Below are 24,731 nucleotides of genomic sequence, written 5' to 3' on the forward strand. Positions count from 1 at the left end.
AGCAAAATATGAATGAATAATATCTTGAGTCTCCTTATCAGATAGTTTAGCATTGCCATATTTATCCTGAATGGAAGTAATGCGGTTATGACTCCTTCTTTGTTTTGTTTTTGCATGGAAGTATTTTGTGTTCTTGTCTCCTGCTTGCATCCATTGAACCCTGCTTTTAGTGCGCCAGTAATCCTCTTCCATCTTGTATTCATGCTGCAATTTTAGTTTAAGATTAGCAATATAATGATAATCTAAGGAAGGAGATTCATACGCTTTCTGAAGTGCTCTGTGGAGTTGTTGGATCTGCTTGTGAGAGTAAAGATTTTGCTCTGTTTTCCAATGCGCCAATCTGTTTCTACATCTCTTCAAAGCTTCATTGAAATGTGTTGCTGGTAAGTGACTGCATTCTTGAGTCCAGGTATTCTGAAGAATGGAGTGAACATCTTGATTAAATCTCCATCGATTATCATACCGAAACAGTTTATTTCCTTTCTACTTGCGATATTCAGTTTGGAGTAACAGAGGCTTATGATCAGATCCAATCCAATCTAAAAGCTGAACTATTGCTCTTGGGAATAGGTCTTTCCAATCTGCAGTTGCAACTACTCTGTCTAGCTTTGATTTGATAGTACCAGTGCTTCTGTTCCCTATCCATGTAAAAGCTCCTCCATAGGTTTTGACTTCATGTAATCCAGAGACATTTAACATTCTTCTGAAGTTTGTGAACTACCATTCTGGTTTAGGAGGACCTCCGAGTTTCTCAATATTGTGCTTGATTTCATTGAAGTCACCCAATACCACTCTTGGCTTGCTCTGATAAAGACCAGCCCGTACGAAGTTCTCCATTTGATTCCACAGAATCTGTCTTGGTTTTCTCTCGGGGTTACCATAGACGTATGTGAGATAAAAGGTAATTGGCCCTTCGGATATATACATATCTGTATAGTAAAGTGTAGGATGAGAGAGAAAATCACACATTACCGTGTCCCGCCAAAAAAATAGCTAAGCTTCCACTTAATCCATCAGGAGATACTAGACAATGATGGGGGAAATGAAGATCTGCACCCAGCTGCTGCACAAAAACATCTTTATTTTTAGTCTCTACGAGGAACAGGATATCAATTTTATATTTATGAATCCTTAAGATAAGGAATTGTTGTATGAAGACCTCTCCCACTGAACCTATGGCTCCTCTAAGTTCTCGAATTGCTTGATCTTCCTTACAATCATCTGGAATATTTTGTATTTTCACCCAGAAGCGAATAGATCGAAGAAAGTCAGAGCAATTTCTTCGTGTCCATCGATCCACTATGACTAGCCAATCCTTAGAAGTCCATGGACCATCGATCAAGAACTGTTAGCAGCTGATGTTATCATGCTTAAAAAAAAACTGAACTGATCCATCTTCATTGATTCTACTGGTAATCCTACCCTCCAGCTTCCATATTTTCGGCATCATGTGTTTAATCCCTGCTGGATTTTGAGATGGATGCAACCCTTTGACAATTAGACTAAATTCATGTTCAGCATCCCTCTTTTTTCTAGCTTCAGTAGACAGATGTAAAGGGCTTTTCTCTGAACCCAAGTTGAGATTTTGGAACGAAACCCACAATTCACTACCACCCATAGTGAAATAAACTCAGATCTGATTGATCTGAAAACAAATCCGATGAAACGGAAAGCTAATCACCGATCACAGGAAGCGGCGAAGTAGTAGTTTCTAGAGGAACCCTGTCGTTGGAGAGTTTAATATTACATAGATAGTTTTTTCCTATTTATTTACCTATCAAGTATATATATTTCAAATATTCATGTTTACTTATTTTTTTTTGTTTTTTCTGGTCCACTGGGGCATAAATATTTTCCTTGCTATATATATATATATATATATATATATACACTAGATTAAAATCCAAATTAGTTATTGAAATAAGTACCAAATTTTTGTTATTCAACCAAACAAATATCAAAAAATTATCCAACATAAAATCTACCAATAAAACAAAAACTATAAACCAATAAAAACCACCAAAACAAAGCCTTTCATCATCATTTTTTCTTTATCATGATTCTACGATCATCTTTTTTTTTAATAAATATAAAATAAATGTGTAAATATTATCACATATATTTAGTGAGACGATCTTCTCATCTACGAGTTATACACACAAGTAAAAAGAGTGCACAACAATAATCAAACAAACAATCTATAACACCCCGACTGTCATATTTTAGTGGACCCTATATCCTCTCTAGGTTGTGGGTCCTCTCTTATATGATGGTCAGTTTAGGAGATTTTAAATACTTGTTTAACGATCCTACAAATCATTATATGATATTTCCTGTGGTTTGTCCTCACTCAACATCAAATGTTTTTTCTTAATACCTTAATTTATAATATATATATATATATATATATAGAAAACATGCAACCATAGATCATCTCCAACAAGTATTATATCTAATTTGTTGTCTATAAAGATTAATTCTCGTTAATTATGAGTTCATAACTCTTCTTTGAGAATACAAAATATTTCTGGTTCCACTATAAACTGATTATATCTCTTTAAAACAGTTAAAATCCATGACTATGCCTGTGGCTACACCTCGCATATAAGCATGTTAAGTATACCACATCATAATCATGCGAGCTAAGTAAAGTCGTAAAAGCTTTAAAAAATTTGTTTCCAAAAATATAATTGATGTGTTAAAACATTGAATGTTTTCTTTGAATACACTAGTATCACATAAATATAAAAGAAGAATCACAATCTTCATACTATTTTATGCTTATTTGGACCTTGGGTGGTATCAAAGATTGCATATAGTCAAACGTTTGATCTTAAGAGAGTTAGGAACACCCATGGGATCTTTAATCTTCGAAGGTGTGGCTAGATCACTTTAGACAATATGCAGCTATCCTTTTTTTTGATACATTAATTTATTTGTTATTTGTTATAGTTCGGTTTTGGCATGGCTAAGACCACTCTTTAGCCAATTTGATGGACTTTTGAAAACATAAACTACATCACAATAACTAAACAGAAGAACACTGATTAGAGTATTCATGATCGATTGTCTAACTTGTTTGTTATGTCCAACAATTTGACGATGTTTTACTTATAAATAGAAATAGTTGGAATGAGAAAGATATTTATAAATAAGTTTTCGCATATGGAACACATGATTATAAAAGTGTTATATTTTACTATATCATTAACTCGATGCAAGTGTATTTTTCTTGAGCAAAAGTGACCGAGAAATATTTGATAAAATATTTTAATACTTCGTTTCTCAAGGTGAAACCTTATCAGGTCTTGGAAATAGTGAAAACTCATCCCATTGCACAAGATAAAAACACAGTTAATTAGTAAAAAGTTATTTATTACATTCAAAATATACTTTGAAATAATGTAATAAACATGTGAAAAGAATATTACTTGTAGGCTTCGTCATTCTATATTCTTCCAACGAGGTTATACCAATAATCGTTTCAGAATGACAAATCTTATAAGTAAAATTCTTTTGACCCTTTTATTACTTTATTTCAGAATACATTAAATGTAATAAATAACATTATAGCATTACTAATTAACTATGGCTTGTTATGTAAATTGACATGTGCTTTCGTCATTTGCAAAACCTAACAAAGTGTCACCATGGGAAATATAGCGTTTAATGCCTTCATCAAACATTTCTCTCTAAATTTTGCTCAAGTAAAACAATTTCCTCAACTTAATGAAATTGGTAAATTATAATATTTTTATAATCATTTGTTCGATAAGGTAATTTTGTACATTTATTGCAAAAAGGACGATGTTGTTGTTTTTGTATGTAATATCTATGTCTTTATCATTTATTCAAATAATTCATAATATATGTTTATCGTTGCTGACTATTTGATCGTATGTATTTTCTTGACAATATTTTTTGAACATACATATATTATATGTATATATATATATATATATATAAAGTCATTTAATTTAGTAAAGATATTATTCTACATAATATAGTATTTGTTAGACCAATTTTTTTTGAGATTTAAAACAAAAGGATCAAATATGCATAGATTTCTTTCAAAAGGAAACTTTATATATCATTTATTTTAGTTTTTTCACTTAGTTTATCATTTACTTTTGGATTTTTTTTCTTTGTAAAAAAGTACTATGAGAAATGTTTTAGAATCGGTTTATTAATGAAAAATTAACTTTTTGACAAGGATATGTCATATTTACGTCGAATATAGATGTATTTTGATAATTTCACGACGAATTGATTTTCATCGCTATATTGTTGTACACCACATTTATGACGAATTTACAACGAATTGGATTGTTGATAATAAGTTTCTTTTAGTTTAAGGTAAATTTAATTTAAACTATCGAGCAAAATTGTATTTTTAAACTCACCATCATTTTTTGTTTACGAAATCATTGAAAGGGGTGCTTTCCATTTTGGATCCCTGCACGTATAGAAAATTCTTCATAAAATCCTTCAACTGTAAGACATGCTTCCACTCTGGATCCGTCTATCTATTTTTCATAGTTTGTATTCTACAAGATAAACAAAATATTGATTAATAAACAAATTAAACAATACTGTAACATAGAAAAACTTATTCAACAAATTTGCAATATTACTTTAAACTCCTGAAATATATTTTGAGAAAGCTTATGTCCCAAATATAAGTTTTAATAAATTATCTATCTCAATGTAAATAAGAAATGCAAATAAATAAAGAGAGATATTTGAATAGATGGTATTCATAAATTTCAATGTGAAAAATAATTTCAAATAAACTTAAGAAAATATATATACGATTAAATGGATGGATAGCCAAAAGTCGTTAAGATCCAAATATATTGTTCTTCTAAAATATATTTTTGCTTAAAAATAACCTAGGGAATAATTTATCAAACTTCTAAGAAAAAAAATAATTCACGCCAAATCTAAAAAACTGTAATATTATGCTAATGGTTTGGCCACCAAAATTTGTTGCAAAAAATTAACATGAATAGATTTTTGTTCTAAAAAATTAGTTTATTTAAAAATATATATAATATGGTGGCAAAAATTTGATGAATAAACAAGCTCAAAATTTATGAAAACAAATTTGGGTTGAAAAAATATTCATCTAGATTCTATGAACAGGATGCTTCTAAAATCAAAATGACAAAATAATTGGAATACTAATTATGTCAATTTGAGATAATTGCAATAAAACAAAGTATAACTAATAAGACAGTTTGATGCAAGATTCATTACTGTTTGAGTGCAAAAATCTGTTGAAAAACTTATGAAAGCAGTTTTATATTCTAAAGAAAACGTTTGTAGGTAGATAATGAGAACTTTAAGAGATTTACCGTGATATTTTTCATGCATGAGCAAGCAAAAATATCTTATATACCAAATGAGCAGCAAGAATAAAGAACTCAAGGGAATAGACAGAAAGCATCTCTAAATCTGTTGGTTATATATAAATTTCTAAATGATAATTAAATTTTTGGTTGGATTTTTTCCTCTTTTTGGTTAATATTAAATATTAAATGAGAGATTTATTACCATTAGATACTCTTATTTTAAAGTAATAAATTTAAAAATAGTCAAAGTAAATAAATCTTAGTGTGAAAATGTGGACTGTGTGGACCAGAAAGATTTTTTTTCCTTTTTAAAGATATATATGATTTGTTTCTAGAATTTTGTTTTTAATTGTTATTAGATTGTTCTTTCTTATATTGTTATAGAAACTTTCTTTTTTATCTCTCATGTTTATTTGGATTAATTATCATTAAAAAAAATAAGTTTACATGTTATTACTTGTTTAAAATGAATACAGAAGTTACATACTCTCATGTTTTCCTTTTTGCTGTTTTATCGGATCATGTAACTGTGGTGTAAATCATTTCTTAAACTCTCTTGCCCAAAATGCATCAACCAAAATAAATATGGGAAAATTAGAAATAAAGGATGTTTTATTAAAAGTTTGTCCATCTATACTTTATATAGATAAGTTTGGTAAAATAGGTTTTACAGAAATTTTTTAGCCAATTATACCCTTAATTAAAAAATAAAATTACTTAATTGAAGAAATGAAACCCTTTAATTACTTAATTAGTTATTCTAACTAGAACGGAAACCCCTTAATTAGTTATTAATCCTTTAATTGATTTTTTCCTCCAAATCGTAATTTGAGAGAAAAAAAACTATAATTTATTTGATTCAATAATCAAAAGTGGTTTGGTTATGTTTAGCATTTGTGTCACTTGTAATTTGTGTCAACGAGACTTAGTGTCACTTGTGTTATCTTTTGTAACTGAAAACAATTAAACTTGAACAAGTTTGCTTTTGTGAAATCCATATGGTGTGCATCCAAAGTCCAAGTGAATATTCAATGACTAGACTAATCTAACAAATATCCATCAAAGTTATAATTAACAAAATTTGAAAGAACGTCAAAATTAGTTTCAAATCTTGTTTTTATTCATCATCAATAAATCTCAACTCCTTGTTGGCATCCAGTGTCCATACACCACAAGTAACGTAGATTTGCATCATAAATAGGTAAGTAAAATTTTCGTGGAAGGTGGAAGAGATGGTAAACAACCGATAAATCATGTAGAATGTCGATTTTTTTCTGTATTTGTCTACCTTCGAAATAATTAAGAATACACATTCTAAAATATATTAGAACATATCTAAACAATAAATACAGAATCATAACCATAAAATAAGATTATTCAAAAAATATTCACTTTCCTTATTTAATTTATTTTCTTTCTATTTCTATGGTATTCTAAGTTTTTACAGATTATAAATTCTAAAAAGTCTATGATATATCTTCTACTTCTTTTAGTATACATGGTAAAACGTGGAAAATATATTCTGAATTGATGTAGAATGAAAAAAAAATGTAGAATACATATTCTTAATTTTGTAGAACATACAAAATTCAGGTTCTGAAGTTTTTAGAACAAAATTTCCGTCTAAACTTTTGTAGAACATGTACAAACTGTAGAATGAATAATCTAAATGTTTTAGAACTTGAAAAAATCGTAGAAAGTCTTTTCTGAACAATTTAGACCAGAAATCATCAATTTACAAACTGATTTTTGACACCCAAAACATTTTTTTTTCAAATTTTTTTTTACACAGTTGTATACTAACATGAGTTTTCTGTTTGTTTTTTTGATTTAAACTCCTAAAAACTTCACTATATCTATGAGTAGGGGTATTTTCGTCACAATTGACAATCTAAAAAAAAGTGTATATGGACAAAGTGTATATCTACAAATGACGAACAAATAAAATATCAAAGAATATATATGCACACCAATTTGAGTGATATTTACTATATTTTAGGGGGTGTATTCAAACTATGATTTTGGAGAATTTAGTGGGATTTATGACATTTTAGATTTTAGGAGATTTAAGTGAGTTTTAAGTTATTTTGGTGGATTTGTATGTGATTTAATGAAATTTGGTGAGATTTTTAAAATACCTTTGGATGATTTGAAGAGATTCTCACACAAAGACACTTTCAACTTGTTAAACACAAAAGTCATACTTGTACGTAATAGTCAAAAACAATGCTTCATCTCTCCAAATATGTAATTGATCCGAACAGTATAACACAAAGATTGAAATTGAAAAATACACGTATTGATGCAATGAACAAACCCTAAACTGGTTTCTCGTGCTAAACAAAATAACGATCCTGTGATCGAATTAGCATCTTATGAAGACAATTTCATGGTCGCTACCCACGTTTACGAAATCTGCATAATTCAATTCACGATCCTGTAATGTTTTTTTTTTTTTTTTTTACTTTTTCTTTGAGAAGAAGAAGAAGAAAAAGAAAAAGAAGAAGACTGAAAATTAATAAAATGATTATTTTTTCAATTCTTTTTGTTAATAGATTTTTGTTTCAAATCTTAGCATTAGAGGTGTGATTTTCTCACCTCGTTTGTCGACTAGAAATATAACAAAAGTCTCACAGAATCCACTTTCTGATTTTTTTTTAAAGTCACTGTTTAGTTTGAATAACAGAGGATTTAATATGATTCTTATAATTACTTGATTGAATAACACAAGATTGTAGATGACTTTAAATGAATTTACATAAAGTTCAGTTGTCAATAACAAGGTATTTGGGAACAAAACTTAAAATCCCAATTTGAATAACAATTGATTTTAACAAAAACCCAAAATCCTCCAAAATCATGATTTGAATACACCCCCTAAGTGTCATATTTTTAGTATCGTCTTTAAAACAATCCAATCCAGGTTTTTTAATCAATTAATTAATAGCCTCATAATTACTAATCAATTCTACCGATTAAAACATGCCATCAAACCATCAATCAAACCAGTGAACTAAATCAATAACATAAAACCAGTTAACCAACAATAGTTCCATAAATTAACATCCTAATAAAAGATATAAAACATAACAATCACAATACCAATACGTGCTACAATGTAGGAACCATTGGTGTTGGAGGCAACTAATTAGACATTTCTTTTGATCTAGGTTCGGTTGGTTCCAGAGAAGGATGAGGGGTTGATTAATGTTTTCAAGGATGCAGGTTCTGAGTATCAAGTATCTGCTTAGATCTGAAGAGGTGCTATCATTGGGTCATGATGAAGAAGGATGTCACGAACTTGGTCGCAACTTGCGATCCGTGCTAATTAATGAAGGCTAAGAATCAGGTTCCAAGTTGATTGTTGCAGATTTTATCTATCCTATAGTGGAAGTTGGATAATTACGATGGATTTCGTAGTAAGGTTGCCAACTTCACAGACCCAAAATACTATTTGGGTTATAGTGGACCGTGAGACCAAGTTAGCATATTTTCTAGCCATTAAGAAGACCGTTAGAACACTAGTTTTTACTAAAAAAATATATGTGAAGGAGATAGTGATGCTCCATGGAGTGCCGGCAAAGATAGTGTCAGACAAAGATTCCAAATTAACTTTTGTAACACACAGACCGCCACTTTTCTAAATGGGTCTCACATCCTCTCTAGGTATGTGATGTTAAAGGAAGATGTGAGCTCATTTTACATATGACACTTCTTGTTGTAATGTTAGTTAGGACTTTGAATCGAGATTTGTAGAATATATTGATAATATATATTTACTAAGAGTAGTCTCGTGCATTGTATGATTTTATTTATATTATTATTTATTTTCTGTTTAGAGTAACTTGCAATAAGTTTGTTTTTCTGAAATATGTATTTGTTGGACATTGTGAAATAGTGTATTTGATGTTGTTTTCCTGTCGATGTGATTATTTGATTTTGAAAATGAGTTGGTTGTGGGACTGTGTTGCTGTTGAGCTAATTTCATACTACAGTAGTACTATTCATAGAGAATACAATCCATGTGTTTTTTTTATTTTTTGGAATGATTGTGACTTTTTTGGGATTTGATTGATTGTTTGTTGATGTTGTTGGTATTGCTATTAATATATTGGGACATATGTTGTGGGAAGTGGTTATGTGATTTTGCAAATTTTCCCCATTTAATTGTCTTTATTATTCCCTTCGATTTTTTTAGTTATTGTTGTAGATTTAAATTTTTGTTTCATATTAATTGTCGTTTTACATTTACGATGCAAATTTATGAATCAAATATAAGCTCTATAAGTTTTTCTGTTTTATCAACTAAAATGGTAATATGTGTGAAATTATCTAACCAAAACGATTTTCTTTGTATGTTATCGACCTTTAGCTTAGAGACATAGTGACTTTCAAATATTTGAGTCGTTTACCTTTTCGATTTAATTCTTTTTTTACTTTCTTGTCCCTTACTCTTCCGTCCTTTAATTACTTGAATATCCACTACAAGAAAACAGGCGGTTAGCGACTACACTGTTAGTCGCTTTGTAGTCGTAAAAACTGTGTTTACGACCAAATAGCGACTAACTCAAGCAGTCGGAGATCGAGAGTCGCTAAATAATGTAGTCATATATATAGTCGCCTATTAGCGACTATTGTACGACCAAAACTTGTAGTCGTCATATGGTCATAAAGTAGTCGTCTCGTAGTCGTTAAAGTAGTGTCTGTTTTACGACTATTGTGATTAATTAGCACAGACAAATGGTCTTCTTACTGTTGTCGGTTTTTAGTCGTATAATTGTGGTGACAAATTGGCGACTAAGTAGTGACTGAGTGTTTAGTAGTCGCTATATAGTCACTTACCTTAGTGACTATTTAGAAACTACATTATGACTATTTGGCCACTGATGTTGATTTCAGAATCTGTATGTTACGACTATTTGGCCACTGATGTTGATTTCAGAATCTGTATGTTACGACTATTTGGCTACTGGTGTTGATTTCAGAATTTGAATGTTTCATATACTAATTTTCCTTTATCCTCTTCCTTTCATTCTTGTATACCAATTTAAATTAAAAGATTCGAATTTGGAAAGACATAATATCGAAATATTGAAATACACGGTACATGTTCAAGTTACAGAAATAAAAAAAGGTCATAAACACAATCTGAAAGTGGCAATGAGTTCATCCAAAAGAGTGAGAGATAGAGTTCATCAGAGAAGAGTGATATAGAGTTCATCCGAAAAGAGTGAGATTGAGTTCATCCAAAAAGAGTTAAGACAGAGAAACCTATTAAGCAACGGTTGATGGAGTTGGAGTTGCATCATTTTGGGGAAGAGGTTCTGTGGTTGTCTCTTTAGTTGAATGGTTTGCAACGAAATTCTGAAACAGTGGATCACATTCCCTTAGAAACTCCTCGGCGATGGAGAATTGGTCAATCTTGTCCTTCTGGGAAGCAATAACTTTGGATTGCTCAGCTTCACACGCAGCTATTTCTACATCACGCCTCTATAGTTGAGCAGCCTGTTCTTCTATCATGCGTTGAGCTTCCTTCAACTGTTCTTGGAGAGCCACAAAGGTAAAAGAGCCACATGCTTGCTTATGCTTTCCATTGACAAGGCAGTCCTTGAGGCTTCCAACTCCATAAGGTGTTCCTCTTGTATCCTTCTTAGTGGACTTGAAAATAAGAGAAAAGTTAAAATTAGAGGATGACAAATTAAACTCCAAGACTATACATGTGTATTGGTTTTAAAAAAAAGTAACCTCAAGGAAAATTTATGTATATTCTTCTGTTCCCATGGCCATGATTCTCCATCTGACACAGCAAAAGACTCTGCCTCGAGCTGAGACAACCTCTCTTGAACAGTCTTCTCATAAGTTTCTGCAATCTTCTCTGCCTTCCGATCAACATATGTACCATCATGCTTTGTATGTGCCTTGATAAAAACCTCACCAAGTCGGACTTCTCTTCCCAATTCCTCAATCTGCAATGTTAGCAAAGAAACAGAGATTAACTAAAAAAAATAACAGCTATGTAAGAATTGAAAGTGGCAAAAATAACAGCTACTTAACCATTTCGTCTTGAAGTTGTCGATACGACTTTGGCCCTGAGAGGTGGACGTGAGGACCTAGGCCGTTACGGTAAGACATATGGGTATCGGAGTAGGTTTTACTCCTTTGTTTTGCTTCTTCAGTGTCCCAGTAATCTTCCATCGTAACCCAGAGAGTGTCCCCAATCCAGTTTGGTTGAACACGACTAGTCCTCACAGTGCTAACCATGTCTTTGATCCGCTTTTGACAGATTTCCTCAAAGTAAGCTTGAACAATCCCGGTTATCAAAGGATCCCAGGTGTGGGTCTTCTAGAAAAAAAAGGAGTTATTGTGAGTGAAAAGAAGACATGTAAAGCTATGTATGAAGGCTATGTGACATAAATCCTTACCGCGAACTCAAGGAAGTATCTCTCTTGTTTGTCCCGCAGCACACATGTCCAGCTGTAGAAGGGACCTTCGAATTTGTTTTGAAGAATTTTAGTAATCTTTCGAACAAGTTTCGATCCTTTGTCACAAGTAAACCTCCATACACATGAACCAATAAAATAAGTAAGAAGGTTACTTAAAAGCAAATAATAGACAGGCCAAAAGAAATGAGATAAATACAAGAGGCATCAGTTTCTATTGGATTACAATACGCATACGCATAAGACAAAAAACACCATTGCTATTCGTATAAGCCAACATTACAATCATAAAACACCATTGCTATTCGTATAAGCCAACATCACAATCATAAAACACCATTGCTATTTGTATAAGCCAACACCACAATCATAAAACACCATTGCTATTTGTATAAGCTAACACCACAATCATAAAACACAATTGCTATTCGTATAAGCCAACACCACAATGATTAAAATACATTGACTATTCGTATAAAACATGTGAAGAGGAAAAATCATACCATTGGGTGTTCGGTATGGGTGTGGGAGAGAGGACGGTGGTGAACTTATCCCTGTCTGGAACCAGAAGCAGTGAATTTAGAGCACGCAACACGTCTGCCTGTAGTTCGGGCAACACCAGAGAAGATTCTTCTTCGAAGTTGTTCCCTTGAGACGATGGATGCGATGGATGCTCTTGACTTCTGGCCTGACTTCTCGCCTGAGTTTGAGAGGGTCGAACTGGAGAAGGCGGAGAGACATCCCGACTTCTGGCCTGAGTCTGTGGATTGAAGTGGACTTCTTCTGAAGGAGTCCGGTGTAGTTTGGGTGGAGGTGGATGTGTAAATGAGTTCTGAAAAAGTTGTTGCGGCGGAGGATAGTTCCGGATCTGGGCTGATGATTATTGTTACAAACCGCCGACTTGTACTTCAGGCGTCTGCAGAGGAGGAGGATCTTGTACCGCCGGCGTGAAGTTGTACTGACTGGTCAGAGTGCTAGGCCGTCGATTTGGTGTTGCCCCTATCGGTCTCTGAGTAACGTTAGGAGCAACCTTCCTCTTTCTTCCTCGATTCGGCATCTTGTTGGTGATTGATAGAGAGACTTAATGATTCGAAGAGACAGAGAACGAGAGAGGTAACGAGAGAGGTTTGGATCGAGAGAGTAGGGTTTGAGAGAGGTAACGAGAGAGGTTTTGAGAGAGGCGATCGAGTTCGAGAGGATAGGGTTATTGTCTTGTGAGAGTAGGGTTTTTAGGTTAGTTAGTGGTTAATGGGCTAAGTTTAGGAATTTGTAGGCCTTAATTAGTTAATTAGGAAGTGGGTTTGGGCCTAAATTAGTCCAATTGTAAACATTTAAATTATTAAAGTACAAATTATAATAATAAAATTAATTTTTATTTTGGTAAAAAATATAATTACAAATTTAAATTATTTTAGTACTTATTAATCCTTACTGAAAATTAATTTAAATTACAGACTATAACTATAATTTATTTGGGTTTAAATACTGAAACAAATTTAATATTATTTAATAAAGTACTTAACATATATTATATTACAAAGTTATTAATACTAAAACAAACTTAGTGTTTTTTTATTTTTGACAAATAATGATATATATAGTATATTAAACATATTAAGCATATGTATCTTCGTCTTCTTCTTCTTCATCATCAGAAGAAGATAAATTACACAAAAATTCATCTTCTGGATCCGCATCTCCGACTTCGTAATCAAGGTTTACTTGATTAGCTTCTTCTACCAAATTGTTGACTATGAGATCTTCAATTGTAGTTATCAATACAACATCATCAGTTTCGGTTTGCAACAGAGCTGGTTCGTTGTTTTCGTATTCTCTTGAAATGTTTCCTCTAGGATTTACTTTTAGAACACTGTGCCACTCACGCTTTGGTTTCTTTATGTATGGATACGGAATATAGCAAACTTGATCTGCTTGAGATGATGTTTGCAAAATCATTAATTAGTATGGATAGTTACATTTATGTGTAAATATCTAAATTATATGGAGTCTTTACGTACCTAGAATAAATGGTTCATATTTGTTGTATTTCCTCGATGTGTTCACGTCTACAACACCACTATTGCACTTCCGAATACCTCTTCCGAGAACAGAATCATACCACTTACACTTAAAAAGTGTGATCTGATCTTCAAATTGACCATCCCCTCATATTCAAGTTCTATGATATCGATTATGTTCCCCTAGAAATCCGCGCCATTAGATGCATCAGTGTAATTTTCACCAGTAACACATACACCATAGTTACATGTCTTCCGTCTAGCACCGTGAGTCTGCGTATAAAACACATAGGCTCTTGTATAGTACATTGGCCAAGTTTTGACCTTGTACGAAGGTCCATGCACTATCTCTTGAACCCAAGTAGGGAATGGATTTGTGGCATTCCAGTATATAACCTGCATTTACATAAAAATATGGCTATATATCAATATATTTATATATTAAGTATAAATAAATGCATTAATAAGATCAAAAAGTTGTGTAGACATACATAATCTTTCACCCACACATGATATTTTTCAGCTCGTTTCGTGGAGAGTTCTTTTTCGGTCAATCGCGGATATTTTGTAGAAAGAAAATCCTCAAACATACTAACAAAGCAACACATATATTATGTGAGAACTAATTGTGGATTTTCTAAATGAAAATGTAAGTTGAGAGTCTTTTTTATATACCTCTCAATTGGTTGAAAATAGTCACAATTTCGTAAAACATATGCATGGGCACATTGATAGTCTCTCTCTGAAAGCCATACTTCATGCATTTCCCCACTTGGACGACCGACGTAAGTAAATATATTAGGTACTCCAGGGACATGAAACACAGGGACTTCACTTTCGTTGAATCTTGTTAACCTGATCAAATGAGTTAATTCAAATTAATGATAATATATAGTTATCTTCAAATATCTAAATTATATATGCATTTAATTACCGTGACTTTGTTTGTATATGATCGGCAAAGTAGTGCTCTGAGAAATAAGCAATCTCGTCATTGATATATGATTCAACAATTGATCCTGCCGCAAATCTTTTGTTCTTTGCTTTTCCTTTCAACTTTTTGAAAAACCTTTCAAAAGGATACATCCACCTATACTGTACAGGGCCTCCCAATTCTGCTTCATAAGGAAGATGTATAGGCAAGTGCTCCATCATATCAAAGAATGATGGTGGAAAGATCTTTTCTAAGTTGCATAAGATCAAAACAATGTTCTGCTTTAGAATCTGAACGCGACTTTTTTGCAAAGTTCTCGAGCATAAGTCCTTGAAAAATGCTCCAATCCCTACAAAATATATACTCAAATTGCATGTCTCACAAAATTAATATATTCATATATACTCGTTGTATAGACTAAGAAATAGCGTAGTACCTGATAACGCAAGGTGAACGTTTCGGTCTAGAAGTTCTGCGAAGATAAATGGAAGTAGTCGCTCAATAAAAACATGGCAATCATGACTCTTCATTCCTGAAAACTTGTCATTTACCAGATCAACACAACTAGCCAAGTCTGACGAATACCCATCTGGAAATTTCACCGCATGCTTGACACATTCAAATAAACTTGTTTTGGCTTCCTTTGTCAATGTATATGCTGGGAATGGAGCTTTACCCTTCCTATCAATATGTAACTGTGGTCGAGAACAAAATTGTTCTATGTCCAATCTTGACATGATGTTGTCTTTAGATTTACCCTGCACACTCATAAGAGTATACAAGATGTTGTCCACAAAATTCTTCTCGGTATGCATCACATCAATATTATGTCGGAGATTGAAATCTTTCCAGTAAGATAGCGACCATAATATGCTTTCTTTGTGCCAATTATGTTCCTCTCCATAGCCTTCCATCTTCTTTTCATAACTGTTACCACTGACGTCCCTGGTTTTTGGTGGATTTACGCATTTCAAACGCTCGTAATAAACTTGCTCACCAGTTAAAGACTGCGGTGGATAGTCGTTAGAAGCGTCTCTTCCCTTCAAGAAATCTTTTTTGTTCTTCCTTAATGGATGACTATGAGGAAGGAATCTTCGGTGACAGTCAAACCAACATGTCTTCCTTCCTTTCGGTAGATAAAACAACTTTGTACTTTCCATGCAAATTGGACAAGACAATTTACCGTGGGTGGTCCATCCCGATAACATGCTATACGCTGGAAAGTCGCTTATTGTCCACATCAGCACAACTTTTAGATTAAAGTTTTGATTCAAAGAAACATCATATGCATCGACTACAGTAGACCACAACTCTTTTAACTCCTCAATAAGAGGTTGTAAGAAGATATCGAGACTAGCTCGCGGATGATTTGGCCCAGAATTCAGAATTGTAAGAAAAAAGTACTCCATATTCATGCACATACCAGGGGGTAAATTATATGGAGTCAAGATCACTGGCCACAGCGAATGATTACGAGACATGCCAAATGGATTGAACCCATCAGTACATAATCCAAGATAGACGTTACGGGGTTCTTCCGCAAACCGAGGGTTAAGCTCTTGGAAATATCTCCACTCCGCCGCATCAGAAGGATGATTCATTTCTCCCTCTTTTGATTGGTGCTCCGCATGCCATCTCATTGCCGCTGCAGTCTTTTGGCTCTGATACATTCTCTTCAACCTATCAGCAATAGGTAGATATCACATACGACTATATGGTACTCTTGTTCTCCGTCGGTCCTCCTTAGGCTTCCATCTTGGTGAACCACAAAATAGACATGTTTCTTCCTTTTCGTCTTCTTTCTAGAAAATCATACAATTGTTAATACAAACATCAATTGTATAATATGGAAGGCCTAAATTACGCATCAATTTCTCTGTCTCGTAATGTGAACCGGTAGAATGGTTGCCTTCTGGTAAATAATCCATCAAAATTCCGCAAACCGAATCCACTAACTTTTCACTCATATTATACTCCTCCTTATTTTGCATGACTCGAGCAGCTAATGACAATTGCGAGTGACCTTCACGACAACCATCATATAAAGGAGTTTTTGCATTATCTAACAAGTCGTAAAATTTCTGCGAATGGTTTTGTACCGGTTCTTCCACATTCTCATAACTATCATTTTGATGATAATTATCATCTAAACCCACATTATAACGAAATGCATCATTAACCTTATCCATATATAGATCTTCTACTACATTACCCATTTCTTCATGACTCCCATCATACGTCCTATGATTGTAACTACTTCCTATATCCTAATTGATTTCTTCTATGTGGTTATACCAAACATAATAATCTGGCATAAATCCATTACTAAACAGATGACTCATAACTCTTCTACCCGAGAGACATCTATTGTTCTTGCAAACACTACATGGACAGAGAAACTTACCGCCATTATTCTGAACTGTATCTTGGCTACTTGCAAACGATAAGAATTGGTCCATCCCCACTTCGAATTCAGATGAAAAATTTCCCATCACTTCATCGAATCTCTTGTACATCCACTCCCGATAATTACCGCCATTACCACCATAATTGTAATATCCCACCATTGTATATATATATATATATATATTGTTTTTTTTTGACAACTATATATATATATTTTTTTTTGGGAGAAAATATAAGTTTTTAGAAAGCCAAACTTTTTTTTTTGATCTAGAAATTTTTTTTGTTTGGGAAGGAAAGACACTTGTGTCGGAATGAAGAAAACAAATGGGTGCAATTCGTTTATAGAGACTAAACCTAGGTGACTAATAGGCGACTACTTAATAAAAGTTGGTACACCAACCCCCACATGAAAAACACGTTTTTTTTAACTGTCTTTTACGACTATTTGGCGACTACGGGTGACTATTTAATGACTCGCCGCAAGAGTCGCAGAGCAGTCGCCAAATATACGACTATCATCTGTGGTCGGTACTGTAGTCGCTATTTGACGACCATCTTACGACTATCTTAGGACTCGCCGAATGAGTTGCACAATAGTCGCTAATTTAACGACTATCAACTGTGGTCGGTACGGTAGTGACTCAGTAGCGACTAAATTATTGTAGTTACAACGTAGTCGCAAAGTGGTCACTATTTGGTCGTTATTTTTGGCGACTACAAATGTAGTCGCTAATCACCTGTTTTCTTGTAGTGATCTAGAGATTTTGTTTTTATAATAATAATATATAATTTGACTAAAAAAATAACTTGTGTTATTATTTTCCATTTCTCGTGGTTCTGCTACAAAGAAATTGTTCAGTGCTATTTTTGCCGCATACGCACACCGTCGTATCACGGAAAAATCCAAACGTTACGTTGTAAGCTAGACAATATACGAAGACTATGAAGCCTGACGAAACATCTTTATTTTTATTTTATACTAATTAACACAGTATATATCAACACAGCACACACAAGAAGTTTATAATTCTTATCTTTATATTATGTATCACTGTAAGTAAGTTGTAGAAATTATTATCTGATCCTATTTAATATTTAATTGAGAGAATTTACGTAGATTTGGTGACGTTGTTGGATACTTCTTTATAACTGTATGTCTCAACTCGTCCACGTTCACCATTTTTAGAACCTTCAAACCTGCTTATGACGTTACTCTACATAACTCGACATATAATATAAATGAACTTTTTCTAAGATTTGTTTTTGGCTTTTATTAATATTCATTGCATACCTCAAACGCAAGAGGAATTGACGTCTTCTTAATTTGAACGAACACTTAGAACTAGGTGGAGAGAGTCCTATCCTTAAGATGACAACATTGTTTCCAACTGCCGTACCAGTTAAGATCTTTGCTTCAATGACTCTAGCACCCAAACATATGACAATTAATCTGGTTCCATTACAAATTCCTTTTTTTTTTCTTCATGTTTCATGAGAGCATAACTGGAGAGCCTATCTTTAGTTTCAAAAAATGATTTGACAGACCTGAAAATTTGAGTTAGTTAAAAAGTTATGCAGCATATGAAGAAGGAAGGGCTTCAGTTTATATTCCAACATACTATATTAGATAATATTTTTCTAAATAAAATATTTTCATAGAATAAAATGTTTTGTGTATAGCACTGTCGATTTTTAGGGTTGTCGAATAAAAGTAATGCTTATTTAATTTTTAACAGAATTAGGAACACACACAATTTACCAGAGAAAAAAACAATAATTATGCCAACCATAATTGTTTTTCCGTTTATTGCATTGTAATGATTAGTGATGCATTTTAATTGTTTGACTTTTTGGATAGAAGACAATATATGGATTTAAATTACAATGAAATGAACATGTATGAATTACAATGAAATGAACATGTATGAATGTAGAATACGTGTATAGATATGGCCCATTTGTGGAAGTTGGTTTTTGCATATTTGTGAAAGATGGTTGTTGCAAAAATACGGTTTAACCATATAGGGATTATTTTTTTTTCATGAACAAATGTCAACTCTTGAAATGCAAGTGTCCAGTTTTTGGAAGCAAGTTTTAAAAAGAAAACTCGTAATAAGATATATGTATGATCTGACGCTCCGAAACAATCTCATATGAGAAGGGGATTTAACGGTACAGAATATAAAACATAAATTAGATCCAACTCGTAATATACTCTTAACACCATTTAATTTTGACAAGTGACAACCATGCTTTAACAAAAAAAAAAAAGTGTCAACCATGCATAACTCCACACGAATGTATGGTTTCAATTTTATTAAAGGTATTTTAAACACACATAATTTCCACACAACACAATTATTACTTTTTTCTCGCAATAAATAATTAATTATTCAGCTCGGTAGCACACGGACCACTAGTACCTGTACCTAGTGGGATCACGAGCAAATTAAGATAAACTTCTTCGACGAAGTCCGAAAGAGAGACGCCAAGCATTAATGAAGTAATCTGGCACAAATCCGAGAAGAAACCACTGAAGGGAATGAGCCCAAAACGGCGAGCAACGGGATCCAATTCCGATCTCCCCCACCGCCGCTTTTGCGTAGACTTCCGGCGACGGTATAAAGAAGCTTGGTTTATTTATAGCTGCTACTTCCGACACCATCCTGGTTGCAACATATAACGGCACCTGCCCATTTGGTTGACACACGTACGTATTATAACGTTATTTTCTTTTACGCATTACATGGGGAGTCCAAAAATATGATATACTACATATATTGGATAGTCTTTGGAGAAATAAAGAAAAAGGTACCTGGCACTGGACATCAATACCAAACTTCTTATATTCCACATGTAGGGATCTTGTTAGTGCATCAATATAACTGCATACACGTACGTTCATGCGTTTAGAGATTTATTAATGTGATAATATTCTAGTAGATAATATAATGATAGAGTACTTATTAATCATCAATGCAAATGTTTAGATAGTACTACTTTCCTTTATTGTGCAATGAAAAGGAAAAATACTACCAAATAAAAATGTTAGTGATGCCAAAAAATAAAATAAAAATGTTAGTAATCATTTTTACAAACAACAACACTAAAGACTGAGGTTCTCTCGTGTGATTATATACCTCATTAATTACGTTGTTTTAAGAAATACGAAAGTCACGTGTCTTCATCGGGGAGATATATATCACGTAAATTGGAAAATTAGGCAACTTTTGGGATAGTCAAGCTCCACACAAGTGCTAATAAGCTTTTCCCGTATTTACTATACAACAACTACCAAGAAAAAGAAAGATCGGAAGGAAGAATATTGATCTAAAAATTATGCAACTCACCATTATGCACTTTTGTAGGAGACCCTCATTAAATTGAGAAATCAAAGTAGAAAGAATTACACTTAGTTAAATATATAGCTGAAGTTCAAAACCAAAATATTTTTAGTCATTTTATTAGTTATTCCTTGTCAAACTAGATGTTCGTTAAGATTCTATTTTATGAGATATACAAACAAGTAAAAGTCATGATGGTCCTGTTGGTTAGTATATGCATTAAAGTTGCTTATGGTCCTGTTGGTTAGTATATGTATTAAAGTGCGCACTTGGTTAGTCTTTACGCTTTGGTGGCGGCGTAGATGGCGCAGAGAGGATAAGAAGGGACCACAACAGCGGCACCGGAGCTAGTATTGACGATGGCTCCTCGGCGACGTTGAAGCATTGGTCGCATGAGAGATCGTGTGACCCATGTGGTTGCTTCAAGATTAACCCTTACGATTTTGGTCCATGTGAGTTGGTCAATCTCGTGGAAGAACATATCTCGTGGGTAAGTTATCCCAACGTTGTTTATCAGAATCCCAACTTCTAAGCCTTTGATCTCTTCCTCGATTACTTCATATCCTCCTCCTGCACAATAATTAACAAAAAGAAAAACACTTTTAAGAAATTAGTTGTTTCTTTTTTCTTTTCAGTGTCATACAAACCCTTAAACAGAAAAAAAAACTTTCATTGTAAGAAAACTTCTCTTATTGATGAGAAATAGTTTAAAGAAATAATTAGAAAAGTTCATTTGAAAAAAAATATTCAACTTTTAAGTTTAATATTGTAAACTGCATATATTACTTTTTTTGGCAATGCATTCCCGTATTTTTTTTTTTTTGCATTTTACGAACACAACATACATATATATATATAATATTAATGGTATATTTACCCTGTTTTTAGTAACAAAGAATATTTATTCATAATTACCGTCATCATGTACTAGTATAAAATTATAAATACTCGTACACTGTACACACACAGTAAAATATATATAGACCAAAACTAAGAAGTGCATTTACTACTCAGAGATTACCAGATGAGAAGGAGATAGAGAAAGCCTATGACGCATACGACATGGAGGTGCCATGGCTGATTATCATAGATGCATGCTCTCTGCATGTTCTTCTTTCTCTTTCTTTCCTTTTTTTTTTACCTTTATTTGTTTGCTTATTATTTGTCATGTTATCTTGGCTTGAAGCCAACTCTTTATGTAGGAAAATTACTTTACACATAATGAGTGAATCTAAAATAACTTCTAGCTTACAAGGAAAGGCCAAATCAATATGAAACACAGAAATAAAGGAAGAATATTTTCTTTCTAGGGAGATTGGTAGGTTGGGTGAGGTCTCATCCGTGATCACACAAAACCATCTACGGCGTAATCTTTTGTATTATTACATTGTTTGGTATTGTAAGTTGTTAATAATCAATCCTAGTGTCTCATATTTGAATCTTAAACTTCTATTTTTTTTCTTTTTTTTTGCTTATGTTTTACTTACCTTTTCCTTGTTGTTTGTTTCATTTTGTTTAAATAATTATTGTGTTTTATTACAGCTGTAATGAAAGTAATTTATACTAATTTAAATTTATTAATATCTTAAAAATATAAGAAAATTATATGAAGTTTATATAACTAATATCATTAGATGTTTGAATGGTAACAACTTTTAATTTGCTTTGGACCTTTGTTATCTATGGATCGGCCATATTCCTAAGGTTGTTGTATGTCATTTAAATTTGAGAGATTCTAGCATCCATAAAAATAGTTTTGGAGATTTAATGGGGTAAAACTTTAATAGGTAGAGTTGTTTTTGGAAAAATCGGAATGTATAGATGTTGTTAAGATTTTATGGCAATAAATGTAACAAATGTTGGTCAATTTAAGAAAGTTTAGTATTTGATTTTCTGCAATGTTATTTATGGAATTGTTTTAGGGGTTAATGTTGTAAATAAAACAAATAAAATAACCAAAACTTCAAGGGCATAACACAAAATGTATTTCAAAAATAATAATATAGATAACACGATTTCTAATCTTGTGGACTAAGATGGATGTTATATTCTGGTAACTGGTATCAACGTTTTTTAAAAAAAATAGTATAGAAACGGGAAGAAGATGGTGGGTGTCGTCTTCTCTCGGTAGCAGAGTCGACAACAACAAAAACGTGCTCACAAGGATTTGATTTTTGTCAAATATGCCATATTTTTTTAAAAAAAGTTTCTAAATGTGCCATATTGTTTTCAATCTTACGAAATGTGTCATATTTGGCATTATGGCATAAATTGTTGCCCACCAAAATGAAAACAAAAGGTTAAAGTTGTCTACGAAGGTTGAAGTTGTCCACCTAAAGAGTTAAAATTGTCCAAAATGTTAAAGTTGGCGACTGAAAGGGTTAAAATTGTCCAAAAAAAATAAGTTGTCCACCAAAGGAGTTAAAATTGTCCATCAAATGTCAAAAATGTTGTCCACCAAATTAAGTTGTCCGTCAATTGCTATCGTTGTGGCACATTTGGAAAGACTTAATCAATTATGGCAGATTTGAAAAGAAAAAACATTGTTCATGGCACGTTTGATAGTTTTCTCTTCCCCCAGTAAATTCACCGATACATTATTTAGAACTCTTTAAATACACGCATCTAATTTTGGGATGCGTTATCAGTTAAACGAATTGACATATTTTCATATCTAGGTGACAGTAGGGTTTTCCCTAGGGATAAATCTTTATTTATAGGAGTTTTAGGTTTTCTACAAAGTAACGGGCTAACAAGATTTTGTTGGGTTTTTTACCCAAGGTATCCAAAACAAACCGGACAGGTTTACCTGATTCAAGCTGGGATATTATAAACAAATTTCAATATAGCATACAAAATAGGTTGAGAAGAAGAAACATTAATCATGTTATGATATTGCTCAGCTAATGTATCCAACTAAACCGACCGTTGGAGGTTTTCCTTTTCGATGCTATTCCACTAGCAATAAAGTATAAACTTTTTTACACAACCTTCTTTTTTAATGTCAATGACCAGAAGCTACGCTTAAATTCGTTCCATCGAAAAAACAATATGTACTTTTCTCTTGTTGTTCTCTATATAGTTTAAAGACAAGCTTTTCTGGTTAGAGCAAGTTAATTTATAATTATATTGTATAAAACAAATTGTTAATCACTTTTTCAGATGATTACCAAATACACCACTTTTTTGGGTTTGAATTCTATGATTTCACCTCCAACTCATGGAGGGTTCTTGATGTCACTCCTGACTGGGATGTAGCGGAACATCATTTTGGCGCATCTTTGAATGGAAATACCTTTTTTTATTGCTCAGGAGAAAATGGATCTTGATGTTGGATTTGTAACAGAGTTGGAAGATTTTTTACTCTGTTTTGATTTTACGTACAAGCGTGAGATTTGGACCGCCACTGCCTCTTCCGATTCACTCTAAAATCAATGAGACTGTGACACTCTCTTGTGTTGGAGAAGAAAAGCTCGCTGTGCTACGTTAGCGGTGGTTGTCAAGTGATATATTGGAGATATGGGTTACAACCAAGATAGAGCCCAACTCGGTGTCGTGGAGCAAGTTTCTGGAAGTGGATATGTGGCCTCTCACTGGTTTTCAGTTTGACTATGAATATGGGAGCTTCTTCATTGACGAAGAGCAAAAGGTTGCTCTGGTTTTCGATTTCGAGGAATACGACAAACCCACTGGTACCTCTACGTACCATACAGCTTTCATCATCGGAGATGATGGATACTTCAGAACTGAGAGACTCGGAGTAATAGCTAACGAACGTCGGAACGTGGATCCCAATTCTGGGTATAACTACGTTATTGGTCCCTCACTCGTGTGCTTTTCTGCTGATTTTCCAAGTTTAGTGCAAATCAACCAACCGCTCTAGAGATGATAAACTGTTGCCTTATCTGTTTATATTGCATGCTACGTACTGAGTGAATTGTGTTGCTACTTTTTTCTATTATAATAATTTAAGATTTCGGCTTACTATATATTAATCATCTGAAGGCAAATCACTACATGTTTTATCAATTCTGCTGCATGCTACATATTGTTATCTATACGCAAACAATAAAGCTTCCTTTCTCTTTTGTTCCAAAACTTCTAAATTTGTACGTTAAAGTATATCCAGACTCATAAAATAGCGTAGGTTAGTATCCGATCAACATTTCAAATGGATATTGTCATTACGCAGACGGCAACAGTCTACGAGAACGTCCTTTCCTAAGGTTGTTGCA

The 24,731-nt window shown here is 33.0% G+C and overlaps 2 protein-coding genes and 1 long non-coding RNA gene across 3 annotated transcripts; all 3 read right to left on the reverse strand.

Moving 5' to 3' along the window:
* Positions 1–4,169: 4,169 nt before the first annotated feature.
* LOC147928098 (uncharacterized) lies at positions 4,170–5,470 on the reverse strand. The gene is made up of 2 exons (XR_015579338.1): positions 5,358–5,470; positions 4,170–4,547 (listed from the first exon to the last, which is right to left on the reverse strand). It is a non-coding gene; the product is annotated as an uncharacterized LOC147928098 (long non-coding RNA).
* A 9,272-nt stretch (positions 5,471–14,742) lies between these two features.
* LOC104743549 (uncharacterized) lies at positions 14,743–15,660 on the reverse strand. The gene is made up of 2 exons (XM_010464615.2): positions 15,183–15,660; positions 14,743–15,095 (listed from the first exon to the last, which is right to left on the reverse strand). The coding sequence occupies exons 1-2, from the start codon at positions 15,658–15,660 to the stop codon at positions 14,743–14,745; spliced, it is 831 nt and encodes a 276-aa protein (XP_010462917.2).
* A 3,941-nt stretch (positions 15,661–19,601) lies between these two features.
* LOC147928099 (very-long-chain 3-oxoacyl-CoA reductase-like protein At1g24470) lies at positions 19,602–21,571 on the reverse strand. Its single transcript, XM_087486011.1, has 5 exons — positions 21,518–21,571; positions 21,445–21,451; positions 20,781–21,066; positions 19,968–20,037; positions 19,602–19,841 (listed from the first exon to the last, which is right to left on the reverse strand). The coding sequence occupies exons 1-5, from the start codon at positions 21,569–21,571 to the stop codon at positions 19,602–19,604; spliced, it is 657 nt and encodes a 218-aa protein (XP_087342137.1).
* Positions 21,572–24,731: the final 3,160 nt, after the last annotated feature.

The sequence above is a fragment of the Camelina sativa genome, chromosome 14 (assembly GCF_030686135.1).
Source record: "Camelina sativa cultivar CO46 ecotype springtype chromosome 14, ASM3068613v1".
Lineage (NCBI taxonomy): Eukaryota > Viridiplantae > Streptophyta > Magnoliopsida > Brassicales > Brassicaceae > Camelina > Camelina sativa.

What these genes read in the sequence shown, in the direction of transcription:
- LOC147928099 (XM_087486011.1), bottom strand. Translation starts at nt 21,571, where the DNA reads ATGGCACCTCCATGTCGTATGCGTCATAGGCTTTCTCTATCTCCTTCT. An exon ending in ATCTACGCCGCCACCAAAGC is followed by an intron (nt 20,038 to 20,780) that starts GTAAAGACTAAC and finishes ACGTGTATGCAG; the next exon opens with TTATATTGATGCACTAACAA. An exon ending in GTATTGATGTCCAGTGCCAG is followed by an intron (nt 19,842 to 19,967) that starts GTACCTTTTTCT and finishes CCAAATGGGCAG; the next exon opens with GTGCCGTTATATGTTGCAAC.
- LOC104743549 (XM_010464615.2), bottom strand. Translation starts at nt 15,660, where the DNA reads ATGGAAGGCTATGGAGAGGAACATAATTGGCACAAAGAAAGCATATTA. An exon ending in CGTTCACCTTGCGTTATCAG is followed by an intron (nt 15,096 to 15,182) that starts GTACTACGCTAT and finishes TATATTTTGTAG; the next exon opens with GGATTGGAGCATTTTTCAAG.